This window comes from Micropterus salmoides, unplaced genomic scaffold (genome assembly GCF_014851395.1).
Source record: "Micropterus salmoides isolate LMB-PRFRI ecotype aquatic unplaced genomic scaffold, ASM1485139v1 Ms_hic_scaffold_10, whole genome shotgun sequence".
In the NCBI taxonomy this organism is placed as follows: domain Eukaryota; kingdom Metazoa; phylum Chordata; class Actinopteri; order Centrarchiformes; family Centrarchidae; genus Micropterus; species Micropterus salmoides.
This window is the reverse complement of record NW_024040041.1, coordinates 32,946,158-32,964,851: the sequence shown is the minus strand read 5'-3', so window position 1 is coordinate 32,964,851 and position 18,694 is coordinate 32,946,158. Positions and strand designations below refer to the sequence as shown.

Below are 18,694 nucleotides of genomic sequence, written 5' to 3'. Positions count from 1 at the left end.
TCAGGAGGCATTTTATTCTGAAATCCTAAACAGGAAGTAGTCCTTGCCATAGAAGCTGTCTTGACGGTGTTGTGTGTGAAACGTCTAGAAGCAGCCAGACTTCAGTTCCCACAGATATAAAGCGGCTGGTCGGAGAGCAGAGACAGATCAGACCGCAGCAGGAGAACCAGAGAAGAAGAAGATCAATACTCTCCACAGCACAGAGCTCAACACTCAGCTGGAAGTCCGACCCTCCTTTCTGACTGAAGGTTTGCTGACTTAATATTAATAATAGTAATAGTAATGTCAGTGGAGCAAAGAGTTTGGATGCGTTTTTAAAAGTATTTTCCTGCACAGGAGAAGCAGCTTAAATGTTTTGGTGTATTTTCTGCTTTGAAATGAGTAAAACTGAGTAAAGATGATAAATGTGACCGCAGCCTGTTTGCTGAGTCTCATGTGCAGTAATGTGCTGATGTTCGCTTCCTTTTCTAAAATGATGTTCAACTGTTTCACAGTGAAGATGTCTGCATCTGCTAAAGGTGTGGCGATCGGCATCGACCTGGGCACCACCTACTCCTGTGTGGGGGTTTTCCAGCACGGGAAAGTAGAAATCATCGCCAACGACCAGGGCAACAGGACCACCCCCAGCTATGTGGCGTTCACCGACTCCGAGAGGCTGATTGGGGACTCGGCCAAGAACCAGGTGGCTCTGAACCCCAGCAACACCGTGTTCGATGCCAAGAGACTGATTGGGAGAAAGATGGATGATCCAGTGGTGCAGGCTGACATGAAGCACTGGTCCTTCAAGGTGGTCGGAGACGGAGGGAAGCCCAAAATCCAGGTGGAGTACAAAGGGGAGGACAAAACCTTCAGCCCCGAGGAGATCTCCTCCATGGTCCTGGTGAAGATGAAGGAGATCGCTGAGGCCTACCTCGGCCACAAGGTGTCCAACGCGGTCATCACGGTCCCGGCGTACTTCAACGACTCCCAGCGGCAGGCGACTAAAGACGCGGGCGTCATCGCAGGACTGAACGTCCTGAGGATCATCAACGAGCCGACGGCAGCCGCCATCGCCTACGGTCTGGACAAAGGCAAGTCGGGAGAGCGCAACGTCCTGATCTTCGACCTGGGCGGAGGCACCTTCGACGTGTCCGTCCTCACCATCGAAGACGGGATCTTCGAGGTCAAAGCCACGGCCGGAGACACTCACCTGGGCGGAGAAGACTTTGACAACCGCATGGTCAACCACTTTGTGGAGGAGTTCAAGAGGAAACACAAGAAGGACATCAGCCAGAACAAGAGGGCCTTGAGGAGGCTGCGCACAGCTTGCGAGAGGGCCAAGAGAACCCTGTCCTCCAGCTCCCAGGCCAGCCTCGAGATCGATTCTCTGTTTGAGGGCGTCGACTTCTACACCTCCATCACCAGGGCTCGCTTTGAGGAGCTGTGCTCCGACCTGTTCAGGAGAACGTTGGAGCCCGTGGAGAAAGCCCTGAAGGACGCCAAAATGGACAAGGGGCAGATCCACGACGTCGTCCTGGTGGGAGGCTCCACCCGAATCCCCAAAGTCCAGAAGCTCCTGCAGGATTTCTTCAACGGCAGGGAGCTGAACAAGAGCATCAACCCAGACGAGGCGGTGGCTTACGGCGCCGCCGTCCAGGCCGCCATCCTCACGGGTGATACCTCGGGCAACGTCCAGGACCTGCTGCTGCTGGACGTGGCGCCTCTGTCCCTGGGTATCGAGACGGCCGGAGGAGTCATGACGTCCCTGATTAAGCGCAACACCACCATCCCCACTAAACAGACCCAGATCTTCAGCACCTACTCCGACAACCAGCCCGGGGTCCTGATCCAGGTCTACGAAGGGGAAAGAGCCATGACCAAGGACAACAACCTGCTGGGCAGGTTTGAGCTGACGGGAATCCCGCCCGCTCCGCGAGGGGTCCCGCAGATCGAGGTCACCTTCGACGTGGACGCCAACGGCATTTTGAACGTGTCTGCGGTGGACAAAAGCACCGGCAAAGAGAACAAGATCACCATCACCAACGATAAGGGCCGGCTGAGCAAGGAAGAGATCGAGAGGATGGTGCAGGACGCCGACAAATACAAAGCTGAGGACGACCTTCAGAGGGAGAAAGTCTCCGCCAAGAACTCCCTGGAGTCCTACGCCTTCAACACGAAGAGCGCCGTGCAGGACGAGAAGGTGAAGGGCCAAATTAGCGAGGAGGACCGGAAGAAGCTGATTGAGAAGTGTGACGAGACCATCAGCTGGCTGGAGAACAACCAGCTGGCTGATAAAGAGGAGTACCAGCACCAGCAGAAGGAGCTGGAGAAAGTGTGTAACCCCATCATCAGCAAGTTGTATCAGGGAGGAATGCCCGCTGGAAGCTGTGGAGAGCAGGCACGAGCCGGCTCCCAGGGGCCCACCATTGAGGAGGTGGACTAAAGTGGCCCTTCACATGGACTCTATGATCACCGGGACTGTTTGAAATACCACTGTAACCTCTTTTTTTAAGATGTGGTGATGAATAAGTTCTTCCATGTAAATATTGTTTACTGCAGATGTTTAACATACAGCTGAAACTATATGTCTCACGGTAAAATGTCCTTTTTCCTTATTGTATATTATGTTAAATCCTAAAATGTTAATATATTTTTTATCTTTTTGATTTGTCTTTCTGGTTTTCATGTTTTCGAAATGAAATGTATTAAAGGTTTTTAACTCAAATTTATATAAAGTGTACATCGACGTGAGTAATAAACACGACAGAGAAACAAAAAAGTAATATATTGTATTAAAGATCAAAACCTTTCAAATGTATATAGAGTATTTGGGGATTGTGGGGACATACAGGGGTCACAGTCAATTAATGAATATATATTTCGACAAAAATAATGCATAAACAAATTGGACCAGATAAATATATATTATTTTTTATTTTAACTTCCCTACATACATTTTTGAATAATCAGTATAAATATCTGTGTTATTATTTCCACTGATGACTGGAGCTGTAGACCACAATGAACAGAGTACTGTTGTTTTTACTAATAATCACATTAATAATGATATGTGCGTATGTTAAGATCAATAACAGTCAACCGTCACCTCCTCCAGTGTCAAGACAGAAACAATATAAACTATAAAAAGCCAGATATAATATCATGTTTAGCTCTTTTGGTGAAACCTTTCAAAATAAGTGCAGCAATAGAAGTGAAAAGAACTTTGACAACGGTTTATTGCAGTATTTTGGATGCATTACATTATTCTACATTATTTATTAATACAAATGCTATTAAGGTGGTAGGCATTTATTGCCCTGGCCACATTTGCAGTCCTCACGCCTCCTTGCAGGATGGCTAAGGCACGTTCATGCAGATGAGCATGGTGTTTTTAGAATGAGTCGAGAGGTCTCTTTAGTGTGTTTTATATATATATATAGATATATATATAAAACACATACATAAGAACAGTTCCTTCTAAAAGTACTGAGGTGGAAAACTCCAAACAGACAGAATCAAATGATGCAGGGTTTTTTAAATCCTGTCCTCTTCCCAGTTTATATATATATATATATATATAAACACACACATGTATGTCACCTGCAGGCAAAACTGGACTTACATGCACAGACTGATAAGAGAAGGCTGGTTATAGAGAGAGACCTGCTCTCTGTGTCCACATGTCAAACTGTAAATTGATTTCTTAGAGCTGATTTCTCTCAGTTCTTCATCTGGTCAAACTTGTTCACCATGGTGATGTTCTTCATTTCAGTCAGAGTTTCTCAGACTTTTCTCCTTCATTCCATTTGAAACTCTGCTTCAGAGCTCCTCTCACCCTCTCCTGCTCTGTCCTCTTTGTTCGGACTCATACTGAAGTCAATGTCTTTACTTTCTTAGGATCTGATTGAACCACCCTGGCTCTGCACCTTTCTACCTTCCCTTTTTCCTACTTTCAAATAGCAGAAGAAACACAACTTCCTTGAAGGAGTTAATAAAAACTTTTGAGCAGCTGCTCGGAGGATTGACACCGAACACCAGCAAAAAGACAAATGTCAGTCTGAACATGTAAAAATACTTGACATGATGCGGTCATACATAAGAACAGTTCCTTTAAAAAGTACTTTGATGGTGGAAAAAACTCCAAACAGACAGAATCAAATGATGCAGGGTGTTTTAAATCCTGTCCTCTTCCCAGTTTCAATACGTCAGAGACAAGAAGAAGAACAAAACAAAACAACAGCTGCATTTGAAGTCGTTTTAATTACACTTTAATCAGTCAAATACAAACAACAAATTAATGATCTGGACAGAATGTGAGACGTTTTGAGATCTGTTAAATAATTTTAGTCAATTAGCTGAACCACTTGAAAGTTTTGACACCCCTGCTTTTAAAAACCTGTTAATATTCACAGCGTCTTTGTAATCAGGTTGGTGAAATTCTATCGTCCTGAAATGAATCGCAGACACACATTTTCCTGTTTTGAACAAGAAAAAAGTCCTGTCCTTCCTGTGTCTGCTGATAAAATCACTCAATATTGATTTTACACTGCTCAAAAACAGTTTGCTGTGTGTCTTCACAGGTTTGCATAATAACACGACTTTTACATTTAAAATTGCGCGGAAGTCCGATTTAGCTGACTGGTGTCGTGGGCTATTTTTGAATTACAGCCTGCCGTTACGGCTACACGGGGGAGCATATTGGCCAGCGGTGGCCCAACGGTTAGAGAACCAGGAGGTCGCCGGTTCAATCCCCGGACTGGCAGGATAAAATCCGGGTGTGGAAAGTAAAACAAACAGCGCTTGCCGTCCCTCATTTACCACCACTGAGGTACCCTTGAGCAAAGGCCCATAACCCCAACTGCTCAGCGGCCAGTACTGGACAGGTTCCAGGTGTGAATATGTAAATGTGATCAGGGCCTCCTGCAAATGCTCTCAGGCTCCATCCACACTACTGCGTTTTGGTTTTAAAACAGAGACCTTTTGCTATGTTTGCACATCCCGTCCAGATGAAAACGGCAAAAACGAAGACCTATAATGGAGAAGTTTGAAAACGCTGCCGAACCCCGTTTTTCCTTTGAAAACTCCGGAGGGCGTTTTAGTGAAGACGGGCACAAACGGAGGACTTAAGAAACGATGATACAGATGCTCGGCTCTCTGATTGGCTCTCATAAGTCATGCAAAGCAGAAACACGATGCTGCTGATAGAGTTTTTGATAAAACAGTCTGTACGGTGCAAACAACACTTATTTTACACATGTCGCCGTTTACTTTGCGACGACTCCCAGTCTGTTTTTCCTTTTTAACTCCCGTGTTACAGCCAGTAACAGTCCCAGCTCGTTATTGGTCCATGCAAAAATAAAATCCGGTGTGTCTGTAGTACTTTATTCTTTCTCCAAATCTTCTGTAACTACTGAATAGACCATGGGCGTTCAGGCACACTGGGCACGCGCATGCCCAGTGTGCCTGAACGCACCACTAGATGTGCGTTTTCAGACGTTTTACTGTAGACGGGGATCAACTCTGATACGAGATCGTATTCGTTTTAATTCCTTGTTTGTAGACTAAACCGGAGTAGAGTGGACGGGGCCTCAGTGAAGCATGCAAAACTGGACTTGAATGCAATTTGAAAGTCTAATGTCATGTTATTGGTACACAGACTGATGATCGGGCTGCTTATAGAGAAAGACCTGTACTCTCTGTGTAAAATGTAAATTAATTCTTAGAGCTGATTTCTCTCAGTTCTTCATCTGGTCAAACTTGTTCACGATGGACTTGTGATGTTCTTCATTTCAGTCATCAGTCAGAGTTTCTCAGACTTTTCTCCTTCCTTCCATTTGAAACTCTCCTTCAGAGCTCCTCTCATCCTCTCCCGCTCTGTCCTCTTTGTTCGGACTAATACTGAAGTCTTCTTCTTCTTCCTCTCCCGCCTCAGCGTCTGTCCCCCTTATGAGACGTGCAGCCGTTACTCGCGGTCGAGCAGCCGGCGTGGTCGGCTTTAGAAGTCGGCGGCGGTGATTTTGAGCGTCCTGTGACGAACAGGCGGAGAGCTCCTCTGCAGATCAGCGTGAACCAATAGAGCTGGAGGGGCCACAGCAGAGCGGCCCCCAGGTTACACTGCCACGGGGCCACCAGCGGCACCGTGTACACCGGGATGGATGCATACCTGAAACACCAAACGGAGGGTGCTGCCGTCACTTGCCTAATGACACTTTAATTAAAAAAACTTAAAAGTAAAAACTTTCTATTTAAAAAAAGAATCCTTGACGGATACGAGCCGGAACGGTTGTTGATTTCTATTTAGGTTGAATATCTATTTTATTTGTTTGTTTGCAAAAATAATGGACTCTTAAGTGATACAATTTAAGTAGCTGAAATATATCATTCAAGTGGGGGCAGGAAAAGGTTTTCCTGCCCCCACTTGAATGATGACTGTTTTTGGGATCATCTGCTGATGATCTTTTTTGTTGATTGTTTTTATTTTGCTTTTTTGTTGTCGTCTTTTAACATGTTCAATAAAGAGTTTAATATATATATATATATACACACATAAAAAAAAGACTTGGTCTACACCTGCAGGTAGTTCCACTCGTTTTGCCTGACGTTAAAGTAAACAGACATGAAATCACTTTACACATTTATTTAAGTAAAGGTATATTTAAGAGTTCAGGTTTTGTTCACTTCTTCCTGCATGTTATGAGAAGCTGTGCAATAGATTCAGGCACTCATTCATTCCCACCGCCATTTCCCTTTGCAACGCAGGCCGGGGAGGTAGATAACAGACTAGTGATGGTGTTGTTCTTGATAGCGGCGGCGACGACGACGATGATGGTTGTGGCAGAGTTTCACAGTGTTTCCCACAACAATATGATGGACATTGTCGGCTGTGGTTTAACGTCCGGCTGTTGAATTGTAGGCCTGGTTACATACCCATGTTGTATTTAAGATTGTTTGTCATGTTGATGGTGTAACTGGTGTACAGAATTTATTTCTTCATTTCACTGTTGTTCAGCCGCAGGTCGCAAAATTCAGTATTTTTATGTATTTTAAAGTCTTTTAAGTTAATAAAAAACATGCAGCGGTGAAATATGCAATCAGAACTTTATACTCTCCTACAAGTAAAAGTCCTGCATCCAATATTTGACTTCACTAACAAAAGTTTAAGCATAAATATAAAGTACCAAAAGTTCTTGTTATACATTTCAAAACAATATATATCATATTATTGGATTATTATAATTGCAGCATAATAAAAAAGTGTTTTCATGACTTTAATGTTGCCGTTGGTAAACGTGTAATTTTAACTACTTTATATTCTGCTGGGTGGCTTAAGCTTTAAGTATTACAGTAGTAGTATGAGTAAATGTACTTGGTAGTCAGTGCAGGTACCTGCTGTAGGCGTAGTACAGGTACGGGAAGAGTAACACCCGACAGGTGAAGAAGGACAGCAGCATGAGGCCCCCGTTGACTTTGTGCAGCAGAGTGTGCTGCTTCTGGTACTGACAGGTGGAAAAACACAGAGAGAAGAAGAAGAAACTCCAGAGTCACTCAAAGTGACACAGTACGGTGGCCGAGAAGGGCCATGTTTGCAACAGTTTTATTTCATCCCGTTTGATTCGGGGTTGGATTACCTGGATCAGGACTTTCCCCAGACAGACGAACGGCGTGCTGAGCTCGGCCAGAAACAAAACGCCCTGGAAGAAATCCCCTTTACCCTGCCTCCACAGCTGACACACACACACACACACACACACACACACACACACACAGAGTTGTAGATTAAACTACCCAACAGGATATAAAGCAGTTAAAATGAGCCCAACCTTAAACATCAGCCTGGTATCACTTTATGGCACAAAGATTTCTTAAGTATTTCGTAGGGTCTTCCAACGCATGTTTTGCTTTTCGTGTGTCAATTCAGTTCAATTCAAATTAGCTTTATTGGCATGAATGTAATAACAACATTGCCAAAGCATCATATATACACAACATAAGAACAATCAGCCCCATACATTTCATTAAACAATTAAAGCGTAAAGTAATCAAAGTGTATGTGTGTGTAAAATAAATAAAAAAACAGGAAGCGTGTGTGTGTGTGTGTAAAAAAATAAAATATATAAAAAATAAAATACATAAATAAACAGTAAGCGTGTGTGTTTGTGTGTCTGTGTTTGTTAAAAAATTTTAATATATTAAAAATAAAATAAATAAATAAATCAGTAAGCGTGTCTGTGTATATGTGTGTTAAAAAAAATATATATATATATATATATATATTAAAAATTAAAATAAAATAAATAAATAAAACGGTAAGTGTGTGTGCGTGATAAAAATATATATAAAAAAAAATGAAACAGTAACGTGTGTATATATTAATAGACAAAAAAATTACGGCAACTGTCACAGTGAGAAAGACCCGGTGTAGGATATAAATAATCGGAAAAGTCAGAGTAAGGAGGTGGATAGGGGGGCCAATGAAACAGACTTTGACCCAGGGGACCGGTGTTCGGTTCCCGTGTGAAATAAAAAATAAAACAGAAAGACAAGATTGATTTAAATAACACGTGAAAAGCTTAAAATGCGTTAACAGGGCAGGTGAAATATCCCTACAAGTGGCGTGCTATTTTCAGTTTAATTCAATTTTATCTAATAACCGCCAATTCATAACAACAGTTATCTCATTAAGTAAAAGTATATCCTAAGTATAATCAGGAAAATGTACTTAAAGGATAAGGTACTCAATGCAGAATGAAAACTGTCCCCTGTGACTGTTATTCTATTATTAGATTATTATTACTTATGAATTCATGTAAAGCAGGATTTTACTTATGTTGTTGGTTGAGGTTGAGTTATTTTGTATCAGGCTGCAATTAATGACTTTTTTCAATATGGGTTAATCTGCTGAAAAGCTGTAATATTGTAATTTAATAATAATATAAATGTAAAAATTCAGAAAATAGTTACCCAGAGCCCAAAGTGACTCCTTCACAATGTTTATTTTCTCAGTCTAAACCTGAAAATGATTTAAAAACACCCTAAAATAATTATAAGGAAAAGCAGCAAATCTTCAAGTTTGTGAACCATGAAATGTTTTTACATTTAGATGATTATCAAAAAAGTTGCAGATTAAATTTCTGTCAATCAACGAATGTACCAGCTGAACTGTTTTATAACAAAACATCGTGTTTTTTTTTAAATCTTCATGTGTTTTGTGTGTAAACATATTAATTTGTAAAGTAACTAAAGCTAAAATAAACATCTCCAGCAGTAAAACATCAGATATTATAGTGAAACACTGACGGGGAGCATTTTACTGCAGAATGAGTACTTTTACTTCAAAAGGAAATATTTACCAGTGAGGCGGGGAAGCAGAAGGCCACCATGAAGACGTGATGCAGCACCATGAGCAGCTCTCTGCGCAGGTAACCGGCCACAGCAGCACCCACCGACCTGCCGCCGCCGCCCGCCTCCTCCTCCTCCTCGTGACCTTTGACCTGCAGCTTGTGCCAGTAACACAGGAACATGGCGTAGATGTCGTAGGCAAAGTAAGGCGTGGCAAACAGGATGTAGGTTTCCGTCAGCCAATGACTGAGGAGGAAACAGCGAAGGGAGTCAGAATCAGTGATGGACAGTAACTATATTTACTCAGGCGCTGTACTTAAGTACAAACTAGAGGTATTTGTACTTTACTGGAGTTTTTTTCCTTTCATGCCACTTCTCCACCACATCTCAGAGGGAGATATTGCACTTTTTACTTCCCTACATTTATCTGACAGCTTCAGTTACTTTACAAAGTCAGATTTTACAAAACACATAAAAAAAAAATATGATGTTTTGTTAAAATTAAAGTTCCCAACAGTTTGTCTAAGTTCATATGGTACATTTGTTGATTGATTGATATTTTGATGATGGTTTAAGTCATTTTTCATGTTAAAAACATTTCATGGTTCATAAATGTGAAGATTTGCTGCTTTTCCATATGATTTATTTTATGTATTTTTAATCACTTTGAGGTTTGGACTCAGACATTGTGAAGGAGTCACTTTGGGCTCTGGGTAACTGTGACGGCATTTCTCACTATTTTCTAAATTTTTACAATCAATTAATGGAGAAAATAATCAGCAAATGAATCCATCCATCCATCGTCAACCGCTTATCCTGCGTACAGGGTCGCAGGGGGCTGCAGCCAATCCCAGCTGACATCGGGCGCAAGGCGGGGTCCAACCCTGGACAGGTTGCCAGCCCATCGCAGGGCCACACATAGACAAACAACCACTCACATTCACACCTAAGGACAATTTAGGTTCACCAATTAACCTAGCCTGCATGTCTTTGGATGGTGGGAGGAAGCCGGAGCACCCGGAGAGAACCCACGCGGACACGGGGAGAACATGCAAACGCCACACAGAAACGCCGGGGAAACCGGGGTTGAACCCACGACCTTCTTGCTCTTGGTCCACTGTGCCACCCAGCAGATTAATCCATAATAAAAATAATCATTAAGTGCACTGTGATACAAAATAGTTCAACCTCAACAACTACAGTAAAATTCTGCTTTTACATTAACCTTTTCATGCATGAATTATTAAAAACAATTGTCTATATTTTTTCAAGACAAGAAAAATTGTGGTGACATTTAAATCCATCCAAATTATTTAACTGTGTGTAACGGGTGGACAAAGGTGTAAAATGGCACACCTGACAATAAGTAATATTGTGTTTTTTATGTCATGTATTTAAGCTCAATTACTGAAAACTAACAATAAAACTCATATTTTAGGAACAAATAGAGGACAAACACTCACAGTGGTGTTTATAACTGTATTTATGACTGTAGTTAGATGTTTACATTGTAACAATGTGGGTAAACAATGGAAAACATTCACTGGTGATAAAGTAACAACTCATTATATTTTTATCCTTATCTAACTTCATGTTGAATCATCTGCATTATAACAGATCAACATCCAAAATGTAACATGTTAGTTAAATCTGATTTCTATACATGTCTGCTGCTGATCCATTTCTACACAGCCATCATCCAGTCTGTCCTCTGCACCTCCATCACTGTCTGGTTTGGATCTGACCCCAAAAAGGACAGGAGCAGACTACAACGGACAGTCAGGACTGCAGAAAAGATCATCCAACCTGCCCAGGGTGTCAAACTGACCCACACAATGTTGAACCAGAACCAAAGACACCATCATAAAATACAGTCTGCAGTATCATCTCTAATGCCTAATTATTATCATTTCAAGTTTAAACTTTTTTTTAGCAAGTATCTCCTTTCCTCCTACTCGTGTTGACTGTGAATGAAATGTAATCTGCGTTCAAGAAAGCCGTGGTCACCTACTGTTGGATATTGTTTAGGTCTCTGTAAATAATATTAAACAGAGTACTTTCTGGACCTGCTGTATATAAAAAGTGCAATGAGATGCCTTTTGTTATGAATTGCCACTATCTAGATAAAACTGAATACATTTGAAATAACAGACCTGGATTTCAACATGTACCTGGGCAGGTAAAACTCCTGAACTCCACAGTGAAAACAAATATCATGCTTCTTGTAGAAAGACTCACAAAATACTTAAAATGAAATAATAAAATCTATATTTGCTGCCAAAATCTACAATAACTAATCCTCAGTTTCACTGCTCATCATGCCGACGCACCAGTGTTGGCTAACAATTACATAAAATATGAAACGACAAGATGTTCAACTAACTTTGAGGTTAGGAGATGGTACGGTCCATTTTAGGGGTGTCAGAAATCCTACTTCAGGATTCTTGAATATAAGGCGTGAGTATGGGAAATATATTGGAATATTTACAATGACAGGTAAGAAAGATCCTCCTGAAGTGTTTTGCCTATTTTGGGGGGTCCAAGCCTTAATTAGGGGGGTCAGACCCCCCTCTCCAATCCCCATTCAGGACTTATACATTTCCAGAGTCAGGAAACATAGCTCCTCACCTCTGGTAGGCGCTACAGAGCACTGTACGCCAAAACCAACAGACTCAGGAACAGTTTCTTCCCACAAGCCATCACTCTGATGAACAGCTGACTCTGATGAACAGTGTCAGGAACAATTCCTGTGCAATAACCCAGTAACTCTGCCTCTAATCAGCCACCTGTTGACTGGTTATTTATTAATCATTCTCTATTTCAGAGCTGTTCACACTGGTTATATTGTACATACTGTTTACCAAATCCACCTTCCTCAAGTACATAACACTTGTAATACTTATTTATTCCAGCATCCTTTGCACTGTGCTCCATCACACTGTGTATATGTGTACATGTATATAACATCCACCTCTGACATGCACATAATAATAACAATAATAATAATAATAATAATAATTGTAATAATAATTTACTCCTGCATCCTTCGCACTCTGCTCATTGCACGATTGTCTCAATCTGTCTATTTTGTTTTTGTTTATAGTGTGTATATATATATATGTGTGTTCTCTATACTGTAGCCTGTGCCTGATTTTAATATTGTATTATTGTATAAGTAAGCGCATCGTGAGCGTCGTGCAGTCCTGAGTCAAATTCCTCGTATGTGTACACATACCTGGAAAATAAAGCTCTCTGCATGTTTGTATTAAGCTGCCATTTAATGGTGTAATATGCACTTTTGCATTGTTATCTATGTTCATAAATGTATTAAATGTCTGTTTCATAATGTTATAATACTATAATTAATCACATCTTTGAAAAGGTAGAATAGATACTAGCAGGTTACAGAAATACGACTTAATACAAATCTGACTCCGCTGTTGCAGGACGTCCACATGTGGAAACATTTTAAACATGTTAATAATATTTTACTGCACATACATTTTACAGTGAGGTATTAGTACTTTTACTTAAGTAATGGATCTGAATATTTCATCCACCACTGGTCAGAATGAAGGTCAGAAACAGACGGGAAGACTACATATTTACGTCACACCTGATAAAGACCATCATTATTAAGATGTTGTATTTTTATGTTGCAGATTTTTGCGTTAATATGTTTAAGATTAAACCTCTACAGGTTTTCTTAAACTAACAAACTTCGAGGATGGTTAAGGTAGAGTTTTAGCTGCTGCATGTTTACTTTGCCTGGGGTGTGAGATTTGATAAACAAATGTTGCTCAGGCCTCCTCTCCACTTTGACTGGGAAATGACGGAGGAAGGACCTGGGATTTTCTGAAACAACCCCTCCAAACACACACACACACACACATTCATCATTTCATTTCCCATCACCCTCAGCGTGCAGGATTAGTGATCTCTGGGTCCGTCTTAGAGACTAAAATAGCTCTGCTCAGATTGTTAATTAGATTACAGACGGGCACTGAAGTTTCGTTCATACTAATCACTGAAGCCTCGGTGAATGTTTGTGTGTTAACACGACAAATGTTTTGTTTCAAAACTGATTTTATTTTTTATCATAAGCCCCCAAAAAGTGATTATATTCTGATATTTTATTTTTTTATTTGGTGTCTTTAAACCTGAACAGGAAAACAGAATAAGATTTGTTGTTTTTATTTCAACCCTGCAAGCAGCTCTGTGAAGCTAAATGCTAAACTTAGCACCCTCCCCCTTCGTGTGGATCACCATGGGACCTTGTTTTAGAAAAAATATGTAGGGTAGTCAACGGCGAGAGACAACTAGTGTTTTGAGCCTGTTTGAAACGTGCCCAGAATCACACACATGATGTTTGTCAGTTTAAAATATAAGTCGAGAAAGTTGCAGTTTTAAGTCATTGTAAAAATGAATTAAGTTTTGATAGTGGCTGATGTAAAGTGGACCGATTAGACTCATCCTGATGCAAGTAAGTACTGAGGATAATTTAACTGAATTGTAAAGATTTCTCCATGTACAGATACAAACCAACAACATGTCAGTCTGTCTCTCAGTACTGTCTGACTTCCTGTATGTGGCTCTCAGCTCCGAGCCCATTGGTTCTTCCTGAAGACTTATCTACCATCTTTAAAAACAGCTCAAACAAATATAAAGTTTCATGTTCAACAAGGCTCACTGGCTTCCTAAAACAGCTGCTCACTGTTGTGCGCAAACAGGGGGAACTAGTGCGTTAGTTGGGGACTATTTTTAGCGGCGGATGCATCCACGTGTGGTGCTGTAGTGAGTATTTGGGGCAGCAGGACGGTGTACGAGTGTGTTCATGGTGATCATGAACATGAGGCTCACTGATGAGTTTTAATAGTTTCTGGACAACAATGGAGCTCTTCGGCTCAGAGGGAGAAGGCTGTTGAGACACTGTTGAGACTTGGCGCTTTCCCATTACTGGTACCGGCTCAACTGGCTTCTACTCGACTCGCTTTTAGTGCCCCGTCCACCGTTTTTTACATTGCAGATTTACCGCCTCAATGCACCTGTTCATAACAAGTTTAGTAACACACTCGATAAAGCCATCAAGTTCTTAAAAGAACCCCAGCAAAGAGAAAGAAATAAAACACAAAATAAAAATGCAGAGGTTTGGCAGGCTCCGGTCCAACTACACGGATAACATAAGTTCCATTGCGTTCTACCTGTTTTACATAAGCGCTATCTGACATTAAGAGTTCAGTGTGTAAGATCTCTGCGAAGGTTCTCAGTCATCCAGGTCATAGTTATCCAACGAAAGGTTGAGGTCTAAGATGTTTCGTCCCTCATCCAAGAGACTTCTTCAGTTCTGACTGACTGGTAGGGAAACAGATATTTAACCTCTGGGGTCGTCAATACCGCTGTTGTGTGGCCGGTGGCGCTCTATGGGTCAGAGTGCTGGCCGGCGACGACAAAGCACCAGCAAAAGTGGGTGAAAAGTGGTGGCGTAGCCCCCCTCCTCTGTTCAGCGACGACATCTTTCAAACCATCCATCTTCTCTGTCTAAAACATCATGGTGTCCTATGACCAGGTCCAGTTGCCCTTGACATCAACCTCCGTTGGGTTCAGTGTGTAGGTTTTACTGGCATCTAGTGGTGAATTGCAACCAACGGCTCACTCACCGCTCCTCCCTCCCTTTGCAAGCGCGCAGGAGAAGCTACGGTACACTAAAGAAGACGTGTGGTCCAAATTTCTCTTCTCTTCTTACTTCTAATAAACCAGAGAGCAACATCCCTGTAAGAGGACGCGCGGTTATGTAGATAGAAATGTCTCATTCTAAGGTAATAAAAACATAACGGTTCATTATGTAAGGTCTTTATACACCTCTGAAAACAGTAGATCCTCAGAAATATTACACACTGGACCTTTCAAACATTTCCAGCTGACAGCTCTGACCCTGTCAAGAGGTCGACTCGGCCGCGGTGGTAATTCGGCTCCCGGTAGAACAATCTACACCGAAGGAATCCTAAACTGAAAACAAACTGAGCTCCCAAACTGAGCCAACGTTAGCAGAAGCAGCTCAGGACTAGCGGCACACCGGCTGCTAGCTAGGCACGGATATGTTTGCTGACTCTCTAAATCAGCAGTCTGCAGTTTTTTCACGTGACCTTTTGGTTTCGCCTCAGCTCGCTTAGACAGAGATGATACCAAAAAACCTACCAAGTACCAGATTTGCCCAACGGAAAACCCAAAAAAGGCGAGTAGAGTCGAGGTGAGTTGAGCTGGTACCATCTGGTGGAAAAGGGGCTATTATGGTTTGCAAATACACACTGCTTAATATTAAGGGGTCTCAGGGGGCCACTGATACACAAATGAGGGCAACTAGAGAACGGACAATGAAGAAGTTAAAAAAGTAAAAATATCAAGGTGAAGAGGAAAGGAAGTAAAACTGTGAGAGAGAAAATAAAGGCGATATTTAATGCTCACCGGTCCTCCAAGACGTCCCTGCAGGACGAGGCGATGACACATCCGGCGGATGAGGCCATGACGGCTTGGACTGACGACACCAGACTGAGGGGACAGAAATACACTGTTTAACAATCAAATCTGTCACAAGAGAGTTTGTACTGTCTGTAAAAGTGTCAGTTACGTGTGAACACAGGCGTTGTTTACACTGGCGTCATTGCCAAAGGTTTTCTGCAAATTAGCTTGCAACAAGAAATGTTAAATAACAAAAAGTCTACGAGAAAGGTTTACTTGCACAATATGAATGACTGAATAAAATGCAATGTAAATATAGAAACAGATCTGCCTAAGTAACTTAACAAAAACAGGCCGCTGATTACCGATAATATTTTTAGATTCTGAGTTGTCACCAGCCACATGAATTTTGTTTCCCTTCATATAAAGACATTTCCACCATAAATTGGTGCAGAAAATGTCTCCAGAATGCAGGAAATTAAAAGTTTGACGCTCAAAATCTTCAGGGGGACGGCCCCTCCAATCGTTTCGCCTATTCCATCAATGAATATTTCTTATAAATAGTATTGGAGTATCTTCTTGTCTTTTTCTCATGACTCCAATATTGTGCATTATCACGTCTCGTGCACTAAGCGTTTCGTCACACCCCCAATATGAGCCCTTAAATGTCCCCACCACTTTTCAACAGAAAGTGACGCCCTTGCGTGTGAACTCGATCTGGACAGACTGCACAGCGTTTGAAAGCATGAAGCTTCACAGTTCTACCTGTAACCATTTGTATACGGAGGCCCTGTGGGATCAAAAAACTGCAACTTGAGAAAACACAAGAACACAGCTAGATACAGATATTTGCATTTAACCTAGCAGTAGGCTTTTGCTAATTAGTAGCTTACTAGTTCAAAAATGAATCATGCAGAATGTTAAAACCAACCTGTTCTCACTCCCAACATGTCTTATATGGACACATGGCCAAGACCCGTTCAGCCTCTTAACGTCATAATTCAACGCACTGGGGGAAGCCCTGTAGCGTCACTTGAACGGTAAGGGTAGGTGTAGGATATTTAACAGAAAATTCAGAGGTGTTTGGGGCGGACGGTGGAAAACAAAAAGTCAACACTTGCTGTTTTTATTTAGGTTACTTAAGTAACTTAACTTATATAAGTTAACTGACGTCAGTAACTTAGTTATTTTAACCCAAACCATGATGTTTTCCTAAACCTCACCAAAAGGCGACGCTTCGAAACGTTAACACGTACTTTTAATTTGAAAACCGGATGTAGCATATTTGTTGTTGAAAACTAAAGGTCAAAATAACAACACTAAAGGTAACTCAGGGCGTTAAAAAGTGACGCCAAGGGGTGTTGACCAAGCGTCCATATCTGATGAGTTGTTTGTATGTGAATATTTAATAGAACTTTTTCTTTGTATGTTAAAATGTTTAAAACCTATTATCCGTTGTGTTCTGTGTGACTTGCAGTGTCTATTTAAACATTTTAATGTAGTGAGACAAGACTTACTATGACTTGCGGCGTTTCTGTATTTGCTTGTGGTTTATCCCTCAGGGCCACCGTACTTTCTAAGATACCAGTTTCTTTGCGACTAAAGTTGCTTATTTTTCAGAGGAAGTGCAGAAAAAAAAACTGTGAAATTTTAATTTTATTTGTTTTAGTGTCACTTAATCTGACTTTTTGATAATAAACACCACAGAGTTCTCGTTCACAAGAGACCAGGATCTGTAACCATCTTATTTTAGGTTTGACATCATAAATGTTGGAGGCTCATGTGTCAGAGTGTTTGGACAGGGTCTACAGGGAATGAATGAAAGTCAATGCTGTGTCTGTGTGTGTTCTTACCGTGCAGATACGATGGCAGCGTCCCCCTCCCTCCATCCCCTCGTGTGTTTCAGAGTCTTCTTGGACACCATGAAAAGTCCAGGGAAGAAGACGGAGCCGGCAGCCAAGAGGGCCAACATGGCTCCTGAGTTCACCTGTGTGTTTGTGTCTCTGCTGCGCTGCGAGTGGTGAGTGAGGACAGGTGTCCAGGAGCTCAGAGAGGAGGATCAGGTGGGAGGAGCCTCCTGCTGCCACCTGTCAGAGGGGGTGGAGTACTCAGATCCTTTACTGCAGTAAAAGTACTAATACCACACTGTAAAATACTCTGATACAAGTAAAAGTCCTGCATGCCTGGTGTAGTCATGGACCTGAATTTGAGGAGCCACATTAAGACAATTACAAAGTCAGCCTACAATCACCTGAAGAATATATCAAGGATTAAAGGACTTATGTCTCAGCAGGACCTGGAAAAACTTATCCATGCATTTATCTTCAGTCGACTTAACTGCTGTAACAGCGTCCTTACAGGCTCCCTAAGAAATCCATCAGACAGCTGCAGCTGATTCAGAACGCTGCTGCTCGAGTCCTCACTAAGACCAAAAAGGTGGATCACATCGCTCCAGTTCTGAGGTCTTTACATTGGCTTCCTGTATGTCAAAGAATTGATTTCAAAATCCTGCTGTTAGTTTATAAAGCACTAAATGGTTTAGGGCCAAAATACATTTCTGATCTTCTGCTTCGTTATGAACCATCCAGACCTCTCAGGTCGTCTGGGGCAGGTCTGCTTTCTGTCCCCAGAGTCAAAACTAAACAAGGAGAAGCAGCGTTCAGTTATTATGCTCCGTATATCTGGAACAAACTCCCAGATAACTGCAGGTCTGCTGAAACTCTCAGTTCTTTTAAATTAAGACTGAAGACTTTTCTTTTTACTACTGCTTTTAATTAAATTAAAGCCATATATTGGTACCTTTCACTGCACTGTAACGTCCGGTTTTCATTATCTTTGTTTTTAGATTTTCAGTGCCCGGATTCTACGCTGCACTGTAACTTTTACTGTCCTGTTTTAATAATGTGTTTTATTTTTTCAC

General features: G+C 41.6%; 2 protein-coding genes across 2 annotated transcripts; one reads left to right on the top strand and one right to left on the bottom strand.

Annotated features, from left to right (window-relative positions):
* Positions 1 to 119: 119 nt before the first annotated feature.
* On the top strand, positions 120 to 2,643 carry LOC119895319 (heat shock 70 kDa protein 1-like). The gene is made up of 2 exons (XM_038708350.1): positions 120 to 248; positions 495 to 2,643. The coding sequence occupies exon 2, from the start codon at positions 500 to 502 to the stop codon at positions 2,420 to 2,422; it is 1,923 nt and encodes a 640-aa protein (XP_038564278.1). The 5' UTR covers positions 120 to 248; positions 495 to 499; the 3' UTR covers positions 2,423 to 2,643.
* Positions 2,644 to 3,561: 918 nt separating this feature from the next.
* tlcd3ba (TLC domain containing 3Ba) lies at positions 3,562 to 17,921 on the bottom strand. Its single transcript, XM_038708363.1, has 6 exons — positions 17,628 to 17,921; positions 15,781 to 15,864; positions 9,330 to 9,564; positions 7,608 to 7,703; positions 7,366 to 7,475; positions 3,562 to 6,142 (listed from the first exon to the last, which is right to left on the bottom strand). Exons 1-6 carry the CDS (start codon positions 17,744 to 17,746, stop codon positions 5,908 to 5,910), a joined length of 879 nt encoding a protein of 292 aa, XP_038564291.1. The 5' UTR covers positions 17,747 to 17,921; the 3' UTR covers positions 3,562 to 5,907.
* Positions 17,922 to 18,694: the final 773 nt, after the last annotated feature.

What these genes read in the sequence shown, in the direction of transcription:
- LOC119895319 (XM_038708350.1), top strand. Translation starts at nt 500, where the DNA reads ATGTCTGCATCTGCTAAAGGTGTGGCGATCGGCATCGACCTGGGCACC.
- tlcd3ba (XM_038708363.1), bottom strand. Translation starts at nt 17,746, where the DNA reads ATGTTGGCCCTCTTGGCTGCCGGCTCCGTCTTCTTCCCTGGACTTTTC. An exon ending in TGGGGAAAGTCCTGATCCAG is followed by an intron (nt 7,476 to 7,607) that starts GTAATCCAACCC and finishes TCCACCTGTCAG; the next exon opens with TACCAGAAGCAGCACACTCT. An exon ending in CTGTACTACGCCTACAGCAG is followed by an intron (nt 6,143 to 7,365) that starts GTACCTGCACTG and finishes TTGGTGTTTCAG; the next exon opens with GTATGCATCCATCCCGGTGT.